This window comes from Pelmatolapia mariae, linkage group LG10_11, assembly GCF_036321145.2.
Source record: "Pelmatolapia mariae isolate MD_Pm_ZW linkage group LG10_11, Pm_UMD_F_2, whole genome shotgun sequence".
In the NCBI taxonomy this organism is placed as follows: domain Eukaryota; kingdom Metazoa; phylum Chordata; class Actinopteri; order Cichliformes; family Cichlidae; genus Pelmatolapia; species Pelmatolapia mariae.
Genome location: NC_086236.1, coordinates 34,679,104 through 34,695,674, shown reverse-complemented (window position 1 = coordinate 34,695,674; position 16,571 = coordinate 34,679,104). Strand labels below are relative to the sequence as shown.

Below are 16,571 nucleotides of genomic sequence, written 5' to 3'. Positions count from 1 at the left end.
AGGCATGCTTTCAGAGCGACACCCCTCCCCCACCTGGCTGGATCTGACCACCTCTGCATGTCCCTCACCCCCACCTACACCCCCCTGCTGAGAAAAACAAAGCCCCAGACAAAGACAATAAAAACCTGGCCTGAAGGAGCCCTCTCTCAACTGCAGGACTGCTTCTCATCTACTGTATGGGATTTATTCTCCAGCCACAACCTCCAGGAGTACACGGACACTGTACTCTCGTACATCAGGAACTGTGTTGATAATGTCACCGTCAACAAAAGGGTCAGGGTGTTTCCAAATCAAAAACCCTGGATGAATAGCGAAGTGCAATCCCTCCTAAAAAGCCGCAACACTGCCTTCATGTCAGGGGACAGGGCTGCGTACAGGGCGGCCAGGGCAGACCTGAGTAGAGGCATCAGGAAAGCTAAGGCTGCCTATAGGAGGAGGATTGAAGATCACTTTGCTGACAACGACCCCAGAAAAATGTGGCAGGGGATCAATCACATTACCAACTACAGAAGCAATAACCAGGCGACATCTAGGACTGATGCCTCGCTGGCTGAGGATCTAAATCGTTTCTTCGCCCGCTTGGAGACGACCAGGCCCTCAGCTGTCACACCACTTCCACCCGCCCCCACCACCGGCACACTAACACTTAGGGAGCATCAAGTGAGGTGTGTTCTAAGGTCAGTGAATCCCAGGAAGGCGGCAGGTCCTGATGGAATACATGGAAAGGTTCTCAGAGCATGTGCTGACGAACTAACCGGAGTCTAGCCTAAAATCTTCACCCTTTCCTTGTCATTAAACACCGTCCCGCCCTGCCTCAAAACCTCCACCATCATCCCCATCGCCAAAAAGACAGCTGTGGTCAGCCCAAATGACTACAGGCCTGTTGCACTTACACCTGTAGTGATGAAGTGCTTTGAGAGACTGGTCTGTCAGCACATCAGGGCCAGTCTGCCTCCCACTTTGGACCCCCACCAATTTGCCTACAGGACAAATCGATCCACCGAGGACGCTATCACCATAGCGCTCCACACTGCGCTGAGTCACCTGGAGCACCGAGGAAGCTATGTGAGAATGCTCTTCCTGGACTTCAGCTCAGCATTTAATCATATCATCCCAGAGATCCTGGTCCAGAAACTGTCTCACCTGGGACTCTCCACCCCCATCTGCCTCTGGATCAAGGACTTCCTGACAAATAGACCACAGTCTGTCAGACTCGGCCCCCACCTGTCCAGCACCATCACACTCAGCACCGGGTCTCCACAAGGATGTGTTCTGAGTCCCCTCCTGTTTACACTCTACACATCCGACTGTTCCCCTACCCATCTCTCAAACACCATCATAAAGTTTGCGGATGACACCACAGTGGTTGGACTCATCTCAAGGGGGGATGAGTCGGACTACAGAGATGAGGTCAACAGACTGACTGAGTGGTGTTCAGTTAATAACCTCCAACTGAACACCACGAAAACTAAAGAACTTATCTTGGACTTCAGGAAGGGCAGAGCAGACCCGGCCCCACTGTACATTCACGGGAGCTGTGTGGAGAGGGTGCACTCCATGAGGTTTCTGGGCGTGCAGATCTCTGATGATCTCTCCTGGACTGCAAATACCACGGCGGTGGTAAAAAAGGCCCAGCAGCGTCTACACTTTCTGAGAGTGCTCAGGAGGAACGATCTGGAGGAGAGGCTGCTGGTGACATTCTACAGAGCCACCATAGAGAGCATCCTAACGTACGGCATAACAACATGGTATGCAGGGTGCTCAGCTGCAGACAGGAAAGCACTGCAGAGGGTCATCAACACAGCCCAGAAGATCACTGGCTGCTCTCTGCCCAGCCTGGAGGTCATTGCAAACTCTCGGTACCTCAGCAGAGCTGGCAATATCATCAAGGACCATTCTTACCCCAGCAATCAAGTGTTTGAACTATTACCATCAGGCCGACAGTACAGGTCACATAAAACCAGGACAAACAGATTCAGGGATAGCTTCTTTCCCAGAGCCATCACCATAGTAAATAAGCACAAAAACAACTGAAACTGCTTAGCTACACTATACTGTCACCGTCAGTTATTATGCTGCTATTCTTACTGTCATTATATTAATGCTGCTATCCTGTATATATTGTACTTACTATTGTTTGTTTTATTGTACCTTTTATATTTTACATCTATATTTATTATTGTATTTTTGCACCAAGGGAGTAGCACTCCAATTTCGTTGTACCCTGTACAATGACAATAAAGGCTATTCTATTCTATTCTATTCTATTCTATTCTAGGCTGCTGATAGGTACCGTTAGGCCAGGATGTTGTAGGGCTGTCTTGGTTGACACGTCTCTGTAGTGTTGCGTGGAGATCAGGGGCGGTACCTCTGGATTGGCAAACCGGGATGGTAGTTCCTATCTTTAAGAAAGTGGACCAGAGGGTGTGTTCCAACTATAGGGGGATCACACTCCTCATCCTCCCTGGGAAAGTCTATGCCTGACGAGTTCCTGCCCCAAGTGGAGGAGTTCAAGTACCTCAGGGTCTTGTTCACGAGTGACGGGAGAAGGGAGATCGACAGAAGGATTGGTGCTGCTGCTGCAGTGATGCGGTCGCTGTACCGGCCCGTCGTGGTAAAGAGAGAGCTGAGTGTAAAAGTGAATCTCTCGATTTATCGGTCGATCTACGTCCCTACCCTCACACAGGGTCATGAGGTCGGAAGGTGGTTGCTGCCTGTCATGGTGGTTACCCGCAGACCAAATGGTGGACACCAGAGGTGAAGGGAACCACCAGGCTGAAGAAGGAGGCCTATCAGGCTTAGTTAGCCTGTAGGAGTTCGGAGGCCGCTGATAGGTACTGTCAGGCCAAGAGGGGCTCAGAGCAGAGCTGCTGTTCCTCCAAATCGAAAGGAGCCAGTTGAGGTGATTCAGGCATCTGATAAGGATGCCCCCTGGGTGCCTTCCGGGTGAGATGTTCCGGATACCTCCCACTGAGAGGCGGCCCCGGGGCAGACCCAGGACACGCTGGAGAGATTATATCTCTCGGCTGGCCTGGGAACGCCTTGGTATTCCCCCGGACAAGCTGGAGGAGGTGGCCGGGGACAGGGAGGTCTGGGCTTCTCTGCTTAGGCTACTGCCCCCGCGACCTGGCCCCGGATAAGTGCAAGAATATGGATGGATAATATTTTTGCTTTTAATTTAGTTGCATTTTTAACTGCTGCAGCAAATGAATTTCCTAAATCTAGAAAAAATACAGTATATCTTATCTTATACAGAGATTACCATGGTTGAAACTTTTCTCGTGCCAAAGTATAATGAAGATTGGTAGAACTGTTGGTTGCCTGAGGGACATAATCTTGAAGCCTTTTACAAAAATCACTGGTAGGAAGCTAGTTTGACACTCCCTATAGAGCAAGTGATCATGTCCAGCTGCAGGTTTCGTCACTATCCGACCAAAATTACCTGAATCAGCAGCAAAAGAAGATCCAAACTACACTTCACGATTGAAAAACATCATCATTAATTCCCTCTTACTTTTGCTGTTTTGTTTCCACCACGATAAAATCACACTTCCTACACAGCTCTCTCTCCCTCACTGTACTTCAAGACCAGTTGACCATCTCAAATCTCTGTTTTCTGCATTATTCACTTGCTTATTACACACCAGTCTACCGTTGTGTACAGTGCTGTCGGCCGTTATTTTTGTTTGTTTGTTTGTTTTTTTTGTCAAAAATGACCTCCGACAAGAAAGATGTCTATGAAGGTTCTCAGTCATCCAAGTCATTGTAGTCTAAGGAGCTTGGAAAGAAAAGCGTCTGGACTTGGTGAAGAGTCCCAGATTTAAACTCTATGGGGGTGTCCCCAAGAGGGTCATGGACCCCCTATTGATCCTCTACCTAATCACACGAGTCAAGGTGTGAAAATGGGTGTGGGCCACAATCAGCCAAGGTTTCGGGTGAACCCATTGTGAAACCTAGCCCCACCCTATTATGTGATTTACTGAGGTCAAATGGCCAAGGATTATGAGTGGACGTTAAGTCGTCTGGGAAGGCTCTCAAAACTGGATTATAGATGGCAGACAGTTGGTGTCGTAAGCAGTGTTGGGGAGTAACGGAATACATGTACCGGCGTTACGTATTTAAAATACAAAATATGAGTAACTGTATTCCGTTACAGTTAACGTTTAAAAGGGTGATATTCAGAATACAGTTACTTTGTTGAAATAAATGGATTACACGGCGGTCTTTTCCTGTTTCATATGTTAGGTTATGACATCTCTATTTTTGGTAATTCCACGCTGGTGGAAACCCAAACAAAACACTAATAATAATAAGAGGCTCGAATGTCTGTGTCTCAATCTCGCGGCCCATGTCACCCCCTACTTGCGGCCCGCATATTGACGTGAAGAAATATTTTTTTAAATTATTCACAAAAATGATTTAATATGAAGGCAGTCGGCAGAGTGTTACAGGCATAGCCCTAAAGAATGTAGCCTCATGGGCAGTGTAGTCCGTGCTGCAGGGAGAATGGCCTGCCATACCCGCTGTGTGTGTGTGAGCGCGAGGAAGGCAGAAAAAGGAGAGTGGAAAGTAGTTGTCACCAGTGTTCCCTCTAATTTTTCATGTGTGTGAGCGAACACACAAAGTCCCTAAGCGGTCCCTTGGACCACTGTGAGCAACATTAGACGTGTGCACTGTGGTCACGCCAACATGGAATCCATCCAAGTTACATGGTTTATTAAAATAATCAAATTACAGCATTTACATTTATGTTAGACTACTTTTAATTAAGTGCTTTAGCCCACTTACAATGAAAATGTAAAAAAAATCTTGTTAATGACCTGTGTAGTATGTTAACACTATTGGAAGTAAAAATAACTTGAACTCCAATTTTGAAAACACACCTTTCTTTTTTTTTTTAATAACGCTCTGACTTGTATTATGAGTATGAGTCTGTGGTCTGGGAGAGAGTCCTGTAACTCTCTGTCTGCAAAATACAGTATATAATTACCAATGTTGGGCAATTAATTATATAGTTACTTCTTCAAAAAAGTAACTGAGTTTTGCAAACAAAGTTTTTTGCAGCTGTTTACCTAAAAATGCAGCTAAGGCGTTTTTTTTTAAATAAACATTTAAAAATATTTACAGAACAATCAGCTGTTCTGCATCAAATTTGATGCCACAAAAATTATTTGTGCCACTCCAAAAATAATTTCTGCCCACTATGAGATAAAGGAGAACAACAGCCTGACACCTGCAGACCTGACAACAGGAGATGTATCACTCCTGTAACACCTGTAACATTCAGCAGTCGCCTCATTGTTCTGACACACACAACAAAACTGTTGACTACACTACACACTAACTACACAAGATTTGCGCTAAACGTCGCAAATCTCTCACATCTCAAAACACCGCCGTCACTCCTCAAACTTCCCCCTTTCCTAAACAACTTGCCATATCATTTTTTGATTGGTGGACATGGTACTTTTTTCGACCAATAGGAAAGGGTGGGTTTTTTTGGTTTTGTTTTTGCTCACTAGTGATGGGATTTCCGTCTCTTTCTAGAGAACCGGCTCTTTCGGCTCCCAACCGGCTCTTCAGGTTGTTTTGTTGCTTTAATTAATTTATTATTAACAACAATCTAAAATTGTCCACAAAAGGGATTACTAATGTAAAAAAAGTGGTTTTATTTATATATGTTTATATATAAATATATACGGTGGCCCCTAGAGACAAAGCACGTACAAACTCCAAAATACATTTCTAGCGTTAACTGAACTTCCAAAACAGAGCTACCTAGATCACTTAAATTACACAATTGAAAGAATAGAATAGAATAGAATAGAATAGCCTTTATTGTCATTGTACAGGGTACAACGAAATTGGAGTGCCACTCCCTTGGTGCAAAATACAATAATAAATATAAATGTAAAATATAAAAGGTACAATAAAACAAACAATAGTAAGTACGATATATACAGGATAGCAGCATTAATATAATGACAGTATGAATAGCAGCATAATATAATGACAGTGACAGTATGGTATAGCTAAGCAGGTTCAATTGTTTTTGTGCTTATATACTACGGTGATAGCTCTGGGAAAGAAGCTATCCCTGAATCTGTTTGTCCTGGTTTTATGTGACCTGTACCGTCGGCCTGACGGTAATAGTTCAAACAGTTGATTGCTGGGGTGAGAATGGTCCTTGATGATATTGCCAGCTCTGCTGAGGTACCGAGAGTTTGCAATGACCTCCAGGCTGGGCAGAGAGCAGCCAGTGATCTTCTGGGCTGTGTTGATGACCCTCTGCAGTACTTTCCTGTCTGCAGCTGAGCACCCTGCATACCATGTTGTTATGCCGTACGTTAGGGTGCTCTCTATGGTGGCTCTGTAGAATGTCACCAGCAGCCTCTCCTCCAGGTTGTTCCTCCTGAGCACTCTCAGAAAGTGGAGACGCTGCTGGGCCTTTTTTACCACCGCCGTGGTATTTGCAGTCCAGGAGAGATCATCAGAGATCTGCACGCCCAGAAACCTCATGGAGTGTACCCTCTCCACACAGCTCCCGTGAATGTACAGTGGGGCCGGGTCTGCTCTGCCCTTCCTGAAGTCCAAGATAAGTTCTTTAGTTTTCGTGGTGTTCAGTTGGAGGTTATTAACTGAACACCACTCAGTCAGTCTGTTGACCTCATCTCTGTAGTCAGACTCATCCCCCCTTGAGATGAGTCCAACCACTGTGGTGTCATCCGCAAACTTTATGATGGTGTTTGAGAGATGGGTAGGGGAGCAGTCGGATGTGTAGAGCGTAAACAGCAGGGGACTCAGAACACATCCTTGTGGAGACCCGGTGCTGAGTGTGATGGTGCTGGACAGGTGGGGGCCGAGTCTGACAGACTGTGGTCTATTTGTCAGGAAGTCCTTAATCCAGAGGCAGATGGGGGTGGAGAGTCCCAGGTGAGACAGTTATTATTAACAACAATCTAAAATTGTCCACAAAAGGGATAACTAATGTAAAAAAGCACAAGTGTATTGTTTGTGTATTGTTTGTGTATTTATACACAAGCACTCATATATATATATATATATATTCAAATAATTTAAAAAAAATTTCATTTACCTGTTACTACCACACACCAAATCTGGTCGTTGGTACTTCCTGGCTTGTGTAGCCAAAAGCTCAGACAAAAGCTCAGCACTGCACTTAGCATCCTGGAGCACTTCTGTTGTGTTTTGTACGTGTTTTGGAGTTTGTACGTGCTTCTGAGTTTGTACGTGCTTCTGAGTTTTTACGTGTTTTGGAGTTTTTACGTGTTTTGTGCTTTGTTTCTTGCAGCCACCGTAATATACTTTTATTTATTCACTCCACATAAAATGTAATAAATAAATCATATAATACAAAAACCAACTACTTTCATTTCAACTTTTAACTATTTAAATTTTCAGCTTTTTCCTTTTAAACAAATTTAAAGTGAAACAACACAAAACACTGCAAACCACAATACAATTAAATATAAATTAAAATATGAAAACAAAAAGCAGATGCATATTCTCTGTCATATGGGCCTGCATGAATAAACTTTCTGAATCCTTTATCATCCGCAACTGAAAATAGTTGTGGATGATTACTATACCTTTCTAATGTGACGTTGTTGTCCCTGGCTGTCTTTCTCTCTCTCTCCCTCCCTGTTCCTGTGCTACTGAGAGTGTAACTACCGCCCCTCCCCCCTCTTCCCAGCGCAAAGCACAAGGCTCGCGTGCGGATTGAAAAAAAGTGCGAGAGAGAGGGTGAAAGAAAGGAAAAAAAAAAACCCACGGCTCCCAATCGTCTCGCGTCGTTCACTTCAAAGATCCGACTCTAAGAGCCGTTTCGTTCGCAACCGACACATCACTACTTACGACCAGTGTTGGGAAGGTTACTTTTAAAATGTATTCCACTACAGATTACAGAATACATGCCCCAAAATGTATTTTGTAACATATTCGGTTACGTTACTCAATGAGTAACGTATTCTGAATACTTTGGATTACTTAATATATTATCATGCTTTTTACAACTATGTGAATGTACTATTGCTGTGTGATTTATTACTATTACTGAAGGTTACTCGCCATACCAATACCAACTAGACTTTTAAATTTTAATATAAAATGAGTAACAGTAGGGTGGACATTAGGTAAGGCTGAACTTTTTGCAGCGATCTCGTATAGAAAACTATTCCGCATGTATATAAAACAGGTCCGTGGCTCCGAGCTGTCGTAAAGAGACCTCTGGTGGGCTTGTAGCCGAAAACTAGCTACCCTTAATTTGTCTGGGTCAACTTTGCTAGCGAGAGACAGAGAGAGGCGTTGAAAGGTTGCTCCAATGGAACTTATTGTTTCGGAGGAAAACACGAACACAGTGTACAGTCGAGTCTTAACAGCTTACTTACAACTGGGCTCGTCAGGCACTCTTTTTGGCTGCAGTGGTTATTATTATATTTACATGCTTCCATCTCCGGTTTCTGCTCGGTGACAACGCTGTTTTTACCGTTTCTTCCCGCAGTAAATATAAACAACGATAGTATTCAGGAAGAAAACCAAACATTGCATATATTTTTATCATAACTCTGGTTTTACGTGGCCTATCAACACAATTTAAAAACTGGTATAAAGTCCACACTTTTTCCCTCAATTGTTCCGTCTGTCCTGCTCACATCTCCAATGGTTGTACACGTTGTCATTAACGTGGCTTCACTCCACATCAGCCACGCCGGTGTCGGCAAATAAGGACGCTGTCATAGCCTGTCAACGACGTTGATTAGCTGCGTATATATACGAATGTGAATCGCATTATTGGCCGGACTATGGGATAAGGTGGCATTGTTCTAATCAATGATCCCTCTAAGCTGCCGTGCGTGCGCAATTGCGCACTGCTGGCACGGTCTCTGCGCACAGAAAATCTGCGTTGCGCACAAAAAAAATCTGACCTGAATTGAAATTAAAATTAATACTTTAAGTGACTGGCTGCTCCCGTATGGGATTAGAACCAATGTTCCCTCTAAGCTGCGCAATTGCGCAATTGCGCACTGCTGGCACGGTCTCTGCGCACAGGAAATCTGTGTTGCGCACAAAAAAAAAATCTAACGTGAATTGAAATTAAAATAAATACGCTAACAATTCTGTTTTGCAGTGTTAGTCAGTAAGTCACTGGCTGCTCCTGTATGTGTTTAGAACGATGCCACCTTATCCCATAGTCCAGCCAATGATGCGATTCACATTCGTATATACGCAGCCCATCAACGTGGTTGACAGGCTATGACAGCGTCCTTATGTACCGACACCGGTGTTTTAGCAAAGCGGCGTGGCTGATGTGGAGTGAAGCCAGGTTAATGACAACGTGTACAACCATTGGAGATGTGAGCAGGACAGACGGAACAAGTGACGGAAAAAAAGTGTACTTTATACCAGTTTTTAAATTGTGTTGATAGGCCACGTAAAACCAGAGTTATGATAAAAAAAAAAAAAAATATATATATATATATATATATATATATATATATATATGCAATGTTTGGTTTTCTTCCTGAATACTATCTTTGTTTATATTTACTGCAGGAAGAAACGGTAAAAACGGCGTTTTATAAGGAAAACGCTCGAAAGCACTCTCCGCCTGTGAGCAAAAACAAAACCAACCCCCACCTTTTCCTATTGGTCGAAAAAAGTACCATGTCGACCAATCAAAAAATGATATGGCAACGTGGCATCTAGTTGTTAAGACACGGGGGAAGTTTTAGGAGTGACGGCGGTGTTTTGAGATGTGAGAGATTTGCGACGTTTAGCGCAAATCTTGTGTAGTTAGTGTGTAGTGTAGTCAATAGTTTTGTTGTGTGTGTCAGAACAGTGAGGCGACTGCTGAATGTTACAGGTGTTACAGGAGTGATACATCTCCTGCTGTCAGGCGTGCAGGTATCAGGCTGTTGTTCTCCTTTATCTCATAGTGGACAGAAATTATTTTTTGGAGTGGCACAAATAATTTGTGTGGCATCAGATTTGATGCAGAACAGCTGATTGTTCTGTAAATAGTTTGAAATGTTTATTTAAAAATGCCTTGGCTGCATTAAAAGAAAAAGCTGCAAAAAACTTTGTTGTTTGCCAAACTGAGTTACTTTTTTGAAGAAGTAACTATATAATTAATTGCCCAACATTGGTCATTATATACTGTATTTGGCAGACAGAGAGTTACAGGACTCTCTCCCAGACCACAGACTCATACTCATAATACAAGTCAGAGCTTTATGAAAAAAAAAGAAAGAAAGAAAGTTGTGTTTTTAAAATTGGAGTTCGAGTTATTTTTTTTTCCAATAGTGTTAACATACTACACAGGTCATGAACGAGATTTTTACATTTTCATTGTAAGTGGGCTAAAGCACTTAATTAAAAGTAGTCTAACATAAATGTAAATGCTGTAATTTGATTATTTTAATAAACCATGTAACTTGGATGGATTAGATGCTGGCGTGACCACAGTGCACACGTCTGATGTCGCTCACAGTGGTCCAAGGGACCGCTCAGGGAGTTTGTGTGTTCGCTCAGACACATGAAAAATTGGAGGGAACATTGTTTATAAGGAAAACGCTCAAAAGCGCTCTCCGCCTGTGAGCGATAGTGATGTGTCGGTCGCGAACGAAACGGCTCTTAGAGCCGGATCTTTGAAGTGAACGACGCGAGCCTCTCTCTCGCACTTTTTTTCCTCTGCACTCCACACGCGAGCCTTGTGCTTGCGCTGGGCAGAGGGGGGAGGGGCGGTAGTTACACTCTCAGTAGCACAGGAACAGAGCAGGAGGGAAACAGAGAGAAAGAGAGCCAGGGACAACAACGTCACATTAGAAAGGTATAGTAATCATCCACAACTATTTTCAGTTGCGGATGATAAAGGATTCAGAAAGTTTATTCATGCAGGCCCATATGACAGAGAATATGCATCTGCTTTTTGTTTTCATATTTTAATTTATATTTAATTGTGTTGTGGTTTGCAGTGTTTTGTGTTGTTTCACTTTAAATTTGTTTAAAAGGAAAAAGCTGAAAATTTAAATAGTTAAAAGTTGAAATGTAAATAGTTGGTTTTTGTATTATATGATTTATTTATTACATTTTACGTGGAGTGAATAAATAAAAGTATATTTACGGTGGCCGCTAGAGACAAAGCACAAAACACGTAAAAACTCCAAAACACGTAAAAACTCCAAAACACGAAAAAAAATCCAAAACAGGTAAAAACTCCATAGCACGTACAAACTCAGAAGCATGTACAAACTCCAAAACACGTACATAACACAACAGAAGTGCTCCAGGATGCTAAGCGCAGTGCTGAGCTTTTGTTACCTAGTGGCTACACAAGCCAGGAAGTACCAATGACCAGATTTGGTGTGTGGTAGTAACAGGTAAATGAAAATTTTTTTAATTATTTGAATATATATGAGTGCTTGTGTATAAATACACAAACAATACACATATGCTTTCAATTGTGTAATTTAAGTGATCTAGGTAGCTCTGTTTTGGAAGTTCAGTTAACGCTAGAAATGTGTTTTGGAGTTTGTACGTGCTTTGTCTCTAGGGGCCACCGTATATATTTATATATAAACATATATAAATAAAACCACTTTTTTTTTACATCAGTAATCCCCTTTGTGCATAATTTTAGATTGTTGTTAATAATAAATTAATTAAAGCAACAAAACAACCTGAAGTGCCGGTTGGGAGCCAAAAGAGCCGGAACTTTTTAGTGATCCGAGCTGAAAGAGCCGGTTCTCTAAAAAGAGCCAGAAATCCCATCACTAGTCGTAAGACACGGCCTCTGTTCAAAGATGGTCGTTCACAGTGGACATAGATGGCTTCTTTCACTCCTCTTTCAAACCATCTGTCTTCTCTGTCTAAAATGTGAACATTGGCATCCTCAAAAGAGTGACCTTTGTCCTTTAGATGCAGATTGACAGCTGAGTTTTGTCTCGTACATACACACAACCCGTTCAGTGTGTATGTAGATTACAAGTTCAGATCCGTAAAATTCAGAATTTCGTGCCATTTTTACGCAACGTGTTCAGTGTGAAACAGCCTTAACTTGTTCATGTGGGGTTTTCATATAGATTCCATTGCAACTACAAGAAATAAAGCACTTTGAGATTTAATCCTAATTTTAGTTTTAAAAGTAGGTTTTTATTTTGCCATATATGTATCCGACATGCACATGTTGGTGTTGTTCCTGCGTTATCAGGCCCAGGATCAGCAGTACAACTAACCAGTCATGTTGTGGTGTCATAGCTTTGGAATGTTGAGGGGAAAAATGCCTTTGTTTACATAAAACCTCTTTCTGGAACAAATGGTAAGCATTTTAAATTGTTATGCAATATAATAAATATATTATCAAGAGCAGTTTGTCAAAATTTGTCAAGGCTAATTGGCAGGTGGACTCAAGCACAGGACTCTCAGAGATCACAGTTCAGTGCGTTTATTTACAGTAAGAAAATATATTTACAATAATCAGAGTGGAAAAGGGGGAATGGTTCCAGGGGGGTTCCAGGAAGGAAGGGAATCCACACATCCAGTATTTACAGATTACACTTTCTCAGTTCAGTGTTAGGTAGGGATGGGAATAGATAAGATTTTCACGATTCCGATTCCATTTTCGATTCTGTTTAACAATTTGATTCTTTATCGATTCTCCTATCGATTCTTATTTTTAAAAAAGGAGAACACACAGGTCGATTAGCTTAGAACTTTGTTTTATATCTTCTCTTTGAACAAGATAGAAATTTAGGAGTATCATGGCCTTACAAACCCAACAGTGAGATCTTAAGAGATCCACGCCCTACGGCTCTTTGATGGGGTGTCACGGTGTAAAATATTAATAAAATAAATATTCTTCTGTAGCAATAACCAAGTATAACATAAATTATTCTGTAGCAATTACACAAAAGTATCCAATTAAACACATTCACTTACCGAAAATCGGGGGCATCTACTGTGGCAAATGGATGCAAGCCTTTTACCACAAACTTAGTCACTGCTCGGTGACATTCGTCTATCCTGGCCTAAAAGGAAACGCTACCAGTAGACTGCAGCGAGAACTGCCAGCATCTGAGCCAGCCAGACTCTGTCTGTCTCTCTCATCATGGTCATCTAAATGCAATGCACAGTAATAGCAGGTTTTGTAATAAGGCAGATCACGCTAACATAATAACCTGCCGTATTAACGGGAGAGGACGTGCAAACGTTACCGCTGCTGCTGGGTTGAGATTCACTAGTCCGCAGCGGAATTAAAAACACAACATTCATTTTAGGTTATCTTGTTGTTTCCTCCCTTTAATGAAATATCTACTTTGCAAGTATTGCAAGTTGCCCTGTTGTCATCCATTCTCATAAATTATAACCAAACTTTTGAGCGTTTGTGCCGCTTAGGCGCCATGTTTCCTGCCAGGTAAATGACGCTACGCAACGTGGTGACGTCATTCGAGGCTACTGGAATCGATAGGGGAATCGTGTGCAAAAATGGCAAACAATTCAATTTAATTGAAACAGTAGGGACCCGGTCCCTAATCATGAGGAACAGGTGGTTGGTTAGCGCAGATGTGTTCGGCCAGAGGCAAGAACCCATGATGAGTCCCGCTCTCGAACACAGAGACAAACAAACAAGCCAAGAAGGACTGAAGGACCATGACAAACTTAGGTTACTCATATTGGTTTGCTTGTGATAGTTTGCAATAACATTAGTTCTTACTTCTTGGCTAATGCTAACTGAATGCTCAGTCAATGTAACTGGTCAGTTGCACCAACAATGTTACAATGATGTCGGAACAACACCAACACAGGGATATCAGATCGTGCACCTTCCTTAAACTGTTTTTTTAAAGATACAAAACTGCCGATTGTTCCTGTTAGAGGATGGGATTTTTTAACAATTTTGTGATATTCAGAGTACTGTAATAACATACTGTATATTGTGATTTATCAGCTTTTTTAATGGCAAATTTATTTTGCAGCAAAATGAGATTGTCAAGCATATCAACACTGCTACTAAAACCTGCCATATATGTTGCCAGGAGTCAGTCTGCTATCAGTCTGATATCTGTCTGCAATTAAATGGGGTCAAGTTGGCAATTACATGCAATGTGTTTCAGATAATACAGCAATTAGCTGTGATAAATCACCAAATGTTGCTTAAATGTTGCTGCATAGACAGAAGTTCACATTTAATTATTACCAGCTAGCAGTCAGTTAGGTTAAGTTATGCGACTAGTGCTCATTGACAAAACCTCATTCAGACTGTTGATTGTTGGCAATCTGTCTGGATTTATAAATTAGACTGTAGTTATTTGCAAACCTTCAACAATTCGATTGCAGTCATATTGCCATGCAAAATACTGCGATACTATGCTGTATCGATTTTTTTCCTCACCTCCCTACTTGCAGACTTTTTCATAATCATTATGTCAGCGTTGTCTCTTTGATATTTGATATCAAAGACATGCAACCTAATCCAAAATGGGTTAAAGTTTTAAATTCTTGAATTCAAATTCACTACATCACCAGCTGTTAGTACACTTAGAACAATAGTCTAAATTATTCATGTTTTATAATGCTGCAAATCTTAACAACAGTAAGGTTTGTAAATGCAAGTTTCACAAGTAAAGTACTTCTAATTTTGTGTGGTCTGCTGAAATATGATGAAGTTGGCTTCATTGGTTCGTTGGTTCTTGTCCTCATATACTGTGTTGTAGTATTTATTAGTTATGAAATATTCCCGGTCAGTTGATTCAAGAAAATGAAGACAATCCATTAAACTAAACACAAAAACAAAATGCCAGCAGAACCACAGAACTTGGTAGATCGGGGCAGTGCTCCAGTTCAGCCTCCACTCATGAAACTTTAAATGCCACTGGATGCCATGGTGATTCGGTTGGACAAAAATGGTATCTTTAAATAACATTAAAAAGAAATCTAATGCTGCAGCAAAGATGAACTGTAATTGTGATAGCATGTAGCTATCTATAATTCAGAGCTGGGGCTGTGATATTAACTTAAGAGTGAACCCTTTGCATTTAAATGACATATTTGCAGGGGAAGTTTTGCATGTAGGTGCTCTTGCAGATAGTAAATGAACAGCGATGGGAATCAGTCAGCTGCACCGTGGACCATGTGTGCATGCGTCTTCCTTTCCTCTCATTCAGCTGTTTTAAAACGACACCTCCCCCCTCCTTCCCAAACCCTGCTCCCGCTCCGAGTGCAGTCATTTCTAGTGCAGAGAAATGTCCCTGGTGACACAGAGGGATGACGCAGGCTCTCTCTTCTTTCTGTTTCACCTCTCCCCCCCACTAACATCATCTTTTTCCTCTTTTGACTTGCTCTCCCATGCTTTTTTTTTTTTTTTTGCTCTGGCGCTCCCTCTTTCTCCATTTCCTCTCACTGTCTCCCTTTCCTCCTCCCTCTCCTCCTCCCTCTCTCTCGTTCTGGCTCTCTCTTTCTCTCTCTCTCTGCTCCAGCACTGCAGTGCTGATTGTGATTGCACAGACACTCACACACACACACACACACTCATTCACGCACGCACACACACAGAAGCGTAGCTGAGAGGCAAGGACTGCAGCAGCATGCACCAACCACGGCTGAGCTGTTCAGGGACTTGAGGAAGGAGAAGTGAGGAGAGAAAATAGTGGACTATCTCACACCAGCCTGCGTGTGCATCTTTGCAGCGGTAGGAACGATGCGTTTCAAGAGCGGACACCTTATGTTATCCGGCCTCCTCTGCACTGCCTCTGCATCCCATTCACCCTGCTCCTCCCACTCCAACTCTTCCTCCTCCTTGTGTCTACAGCATCATTAGACAGGACTACAGATTGACCGGGACTGGCGAGTGGTGGATGGTCAGGTTTTGCCCCGGCTGAAGGATTCTGCTATGCTACACTCACATCACTGATGGTTGGATTGTAACTGACATTTGGAGCTAGACGATAACACGCGACCTGCGAGGAATCTTGGATGTGCGTGTCATTCTTTACCAGTGTTGTAATTGGCGCATTTCTTCTTTTTAGCCGGTTGTTTTTGCCATCTCTGAGACTGGCTAGCAGGCACTGCAGCATCAGGACCGCAACACCATGAATCGGTAGGGCATGAGGACCCAGGGGCAACCCGAAGGAAGGGCTTGAGTGTTTCCATTGCTACCATTGCTGCTGAGGTGCTTATCTTGATTTTTTTTCCCAGAAAAGTGTGCCTGGTGGGGGCTGGGGTGGGTGGTGACAGCACAGGTACCTAGGCCCCTGCAGAGCAGAGCGGGTGGCTCTTGCGTAGAGGAGGTAGGCAGGACGTCCTGTGGAAAAGGGGGGAAGAAGGGCTGGCTCGAGCATTGGGCTCCTGATAGTGGCTATTTTTGTCTCCTCTAGTTCAGTGATTGGGACAGCGGGTGGAAGAGAAGATGCTTATGGCCCGAGACACAGCGCGGGATGAAGCTCAAAAGCTACACAGGAAGTGGCTGAAGCACCAGGCCTTTATGGCAGAACTGGCCCGCAATAAAGAATGGCTGGCCAAGATAGAACAGGTGAGTGGAGGTGATCGAGGGCTGT

General features: G+C 42.9%; 1 protein-coding gene across 2 annotated transcripts in view; it reads left to right on the top strand.

The window, feature by feature from the left end:
• The first annotated feature begins 15,501 nt into the window (after positions 1–15,501).
• Positions 15,502–16,571, top strand: part of sptbn4a (spectrin, beta, non-erythrocytic 4a) — a 31,397-nt gene continuing 30,327 nt past the window's right edge. The window contains exons 1-2 of one of the 2 annotated variants that reach the window (XM_063486684.1): positions 15,502–16,186; positions 16,392–16,546. In XM_063486684.1, coding sequence (XP_063342754.1) covers positions 16,424–16,546 — 123 coding nt within the window. In that variant the 5' untranslated portion in view covers positions 15,502–16,186; positions 16,392–16,423. Of the gene's footprint in view, positions 16,547–16,571 lie in introns of both variants that reach the window. The other variant, XM_063486685.1, reaches the window with a different exon arrangement.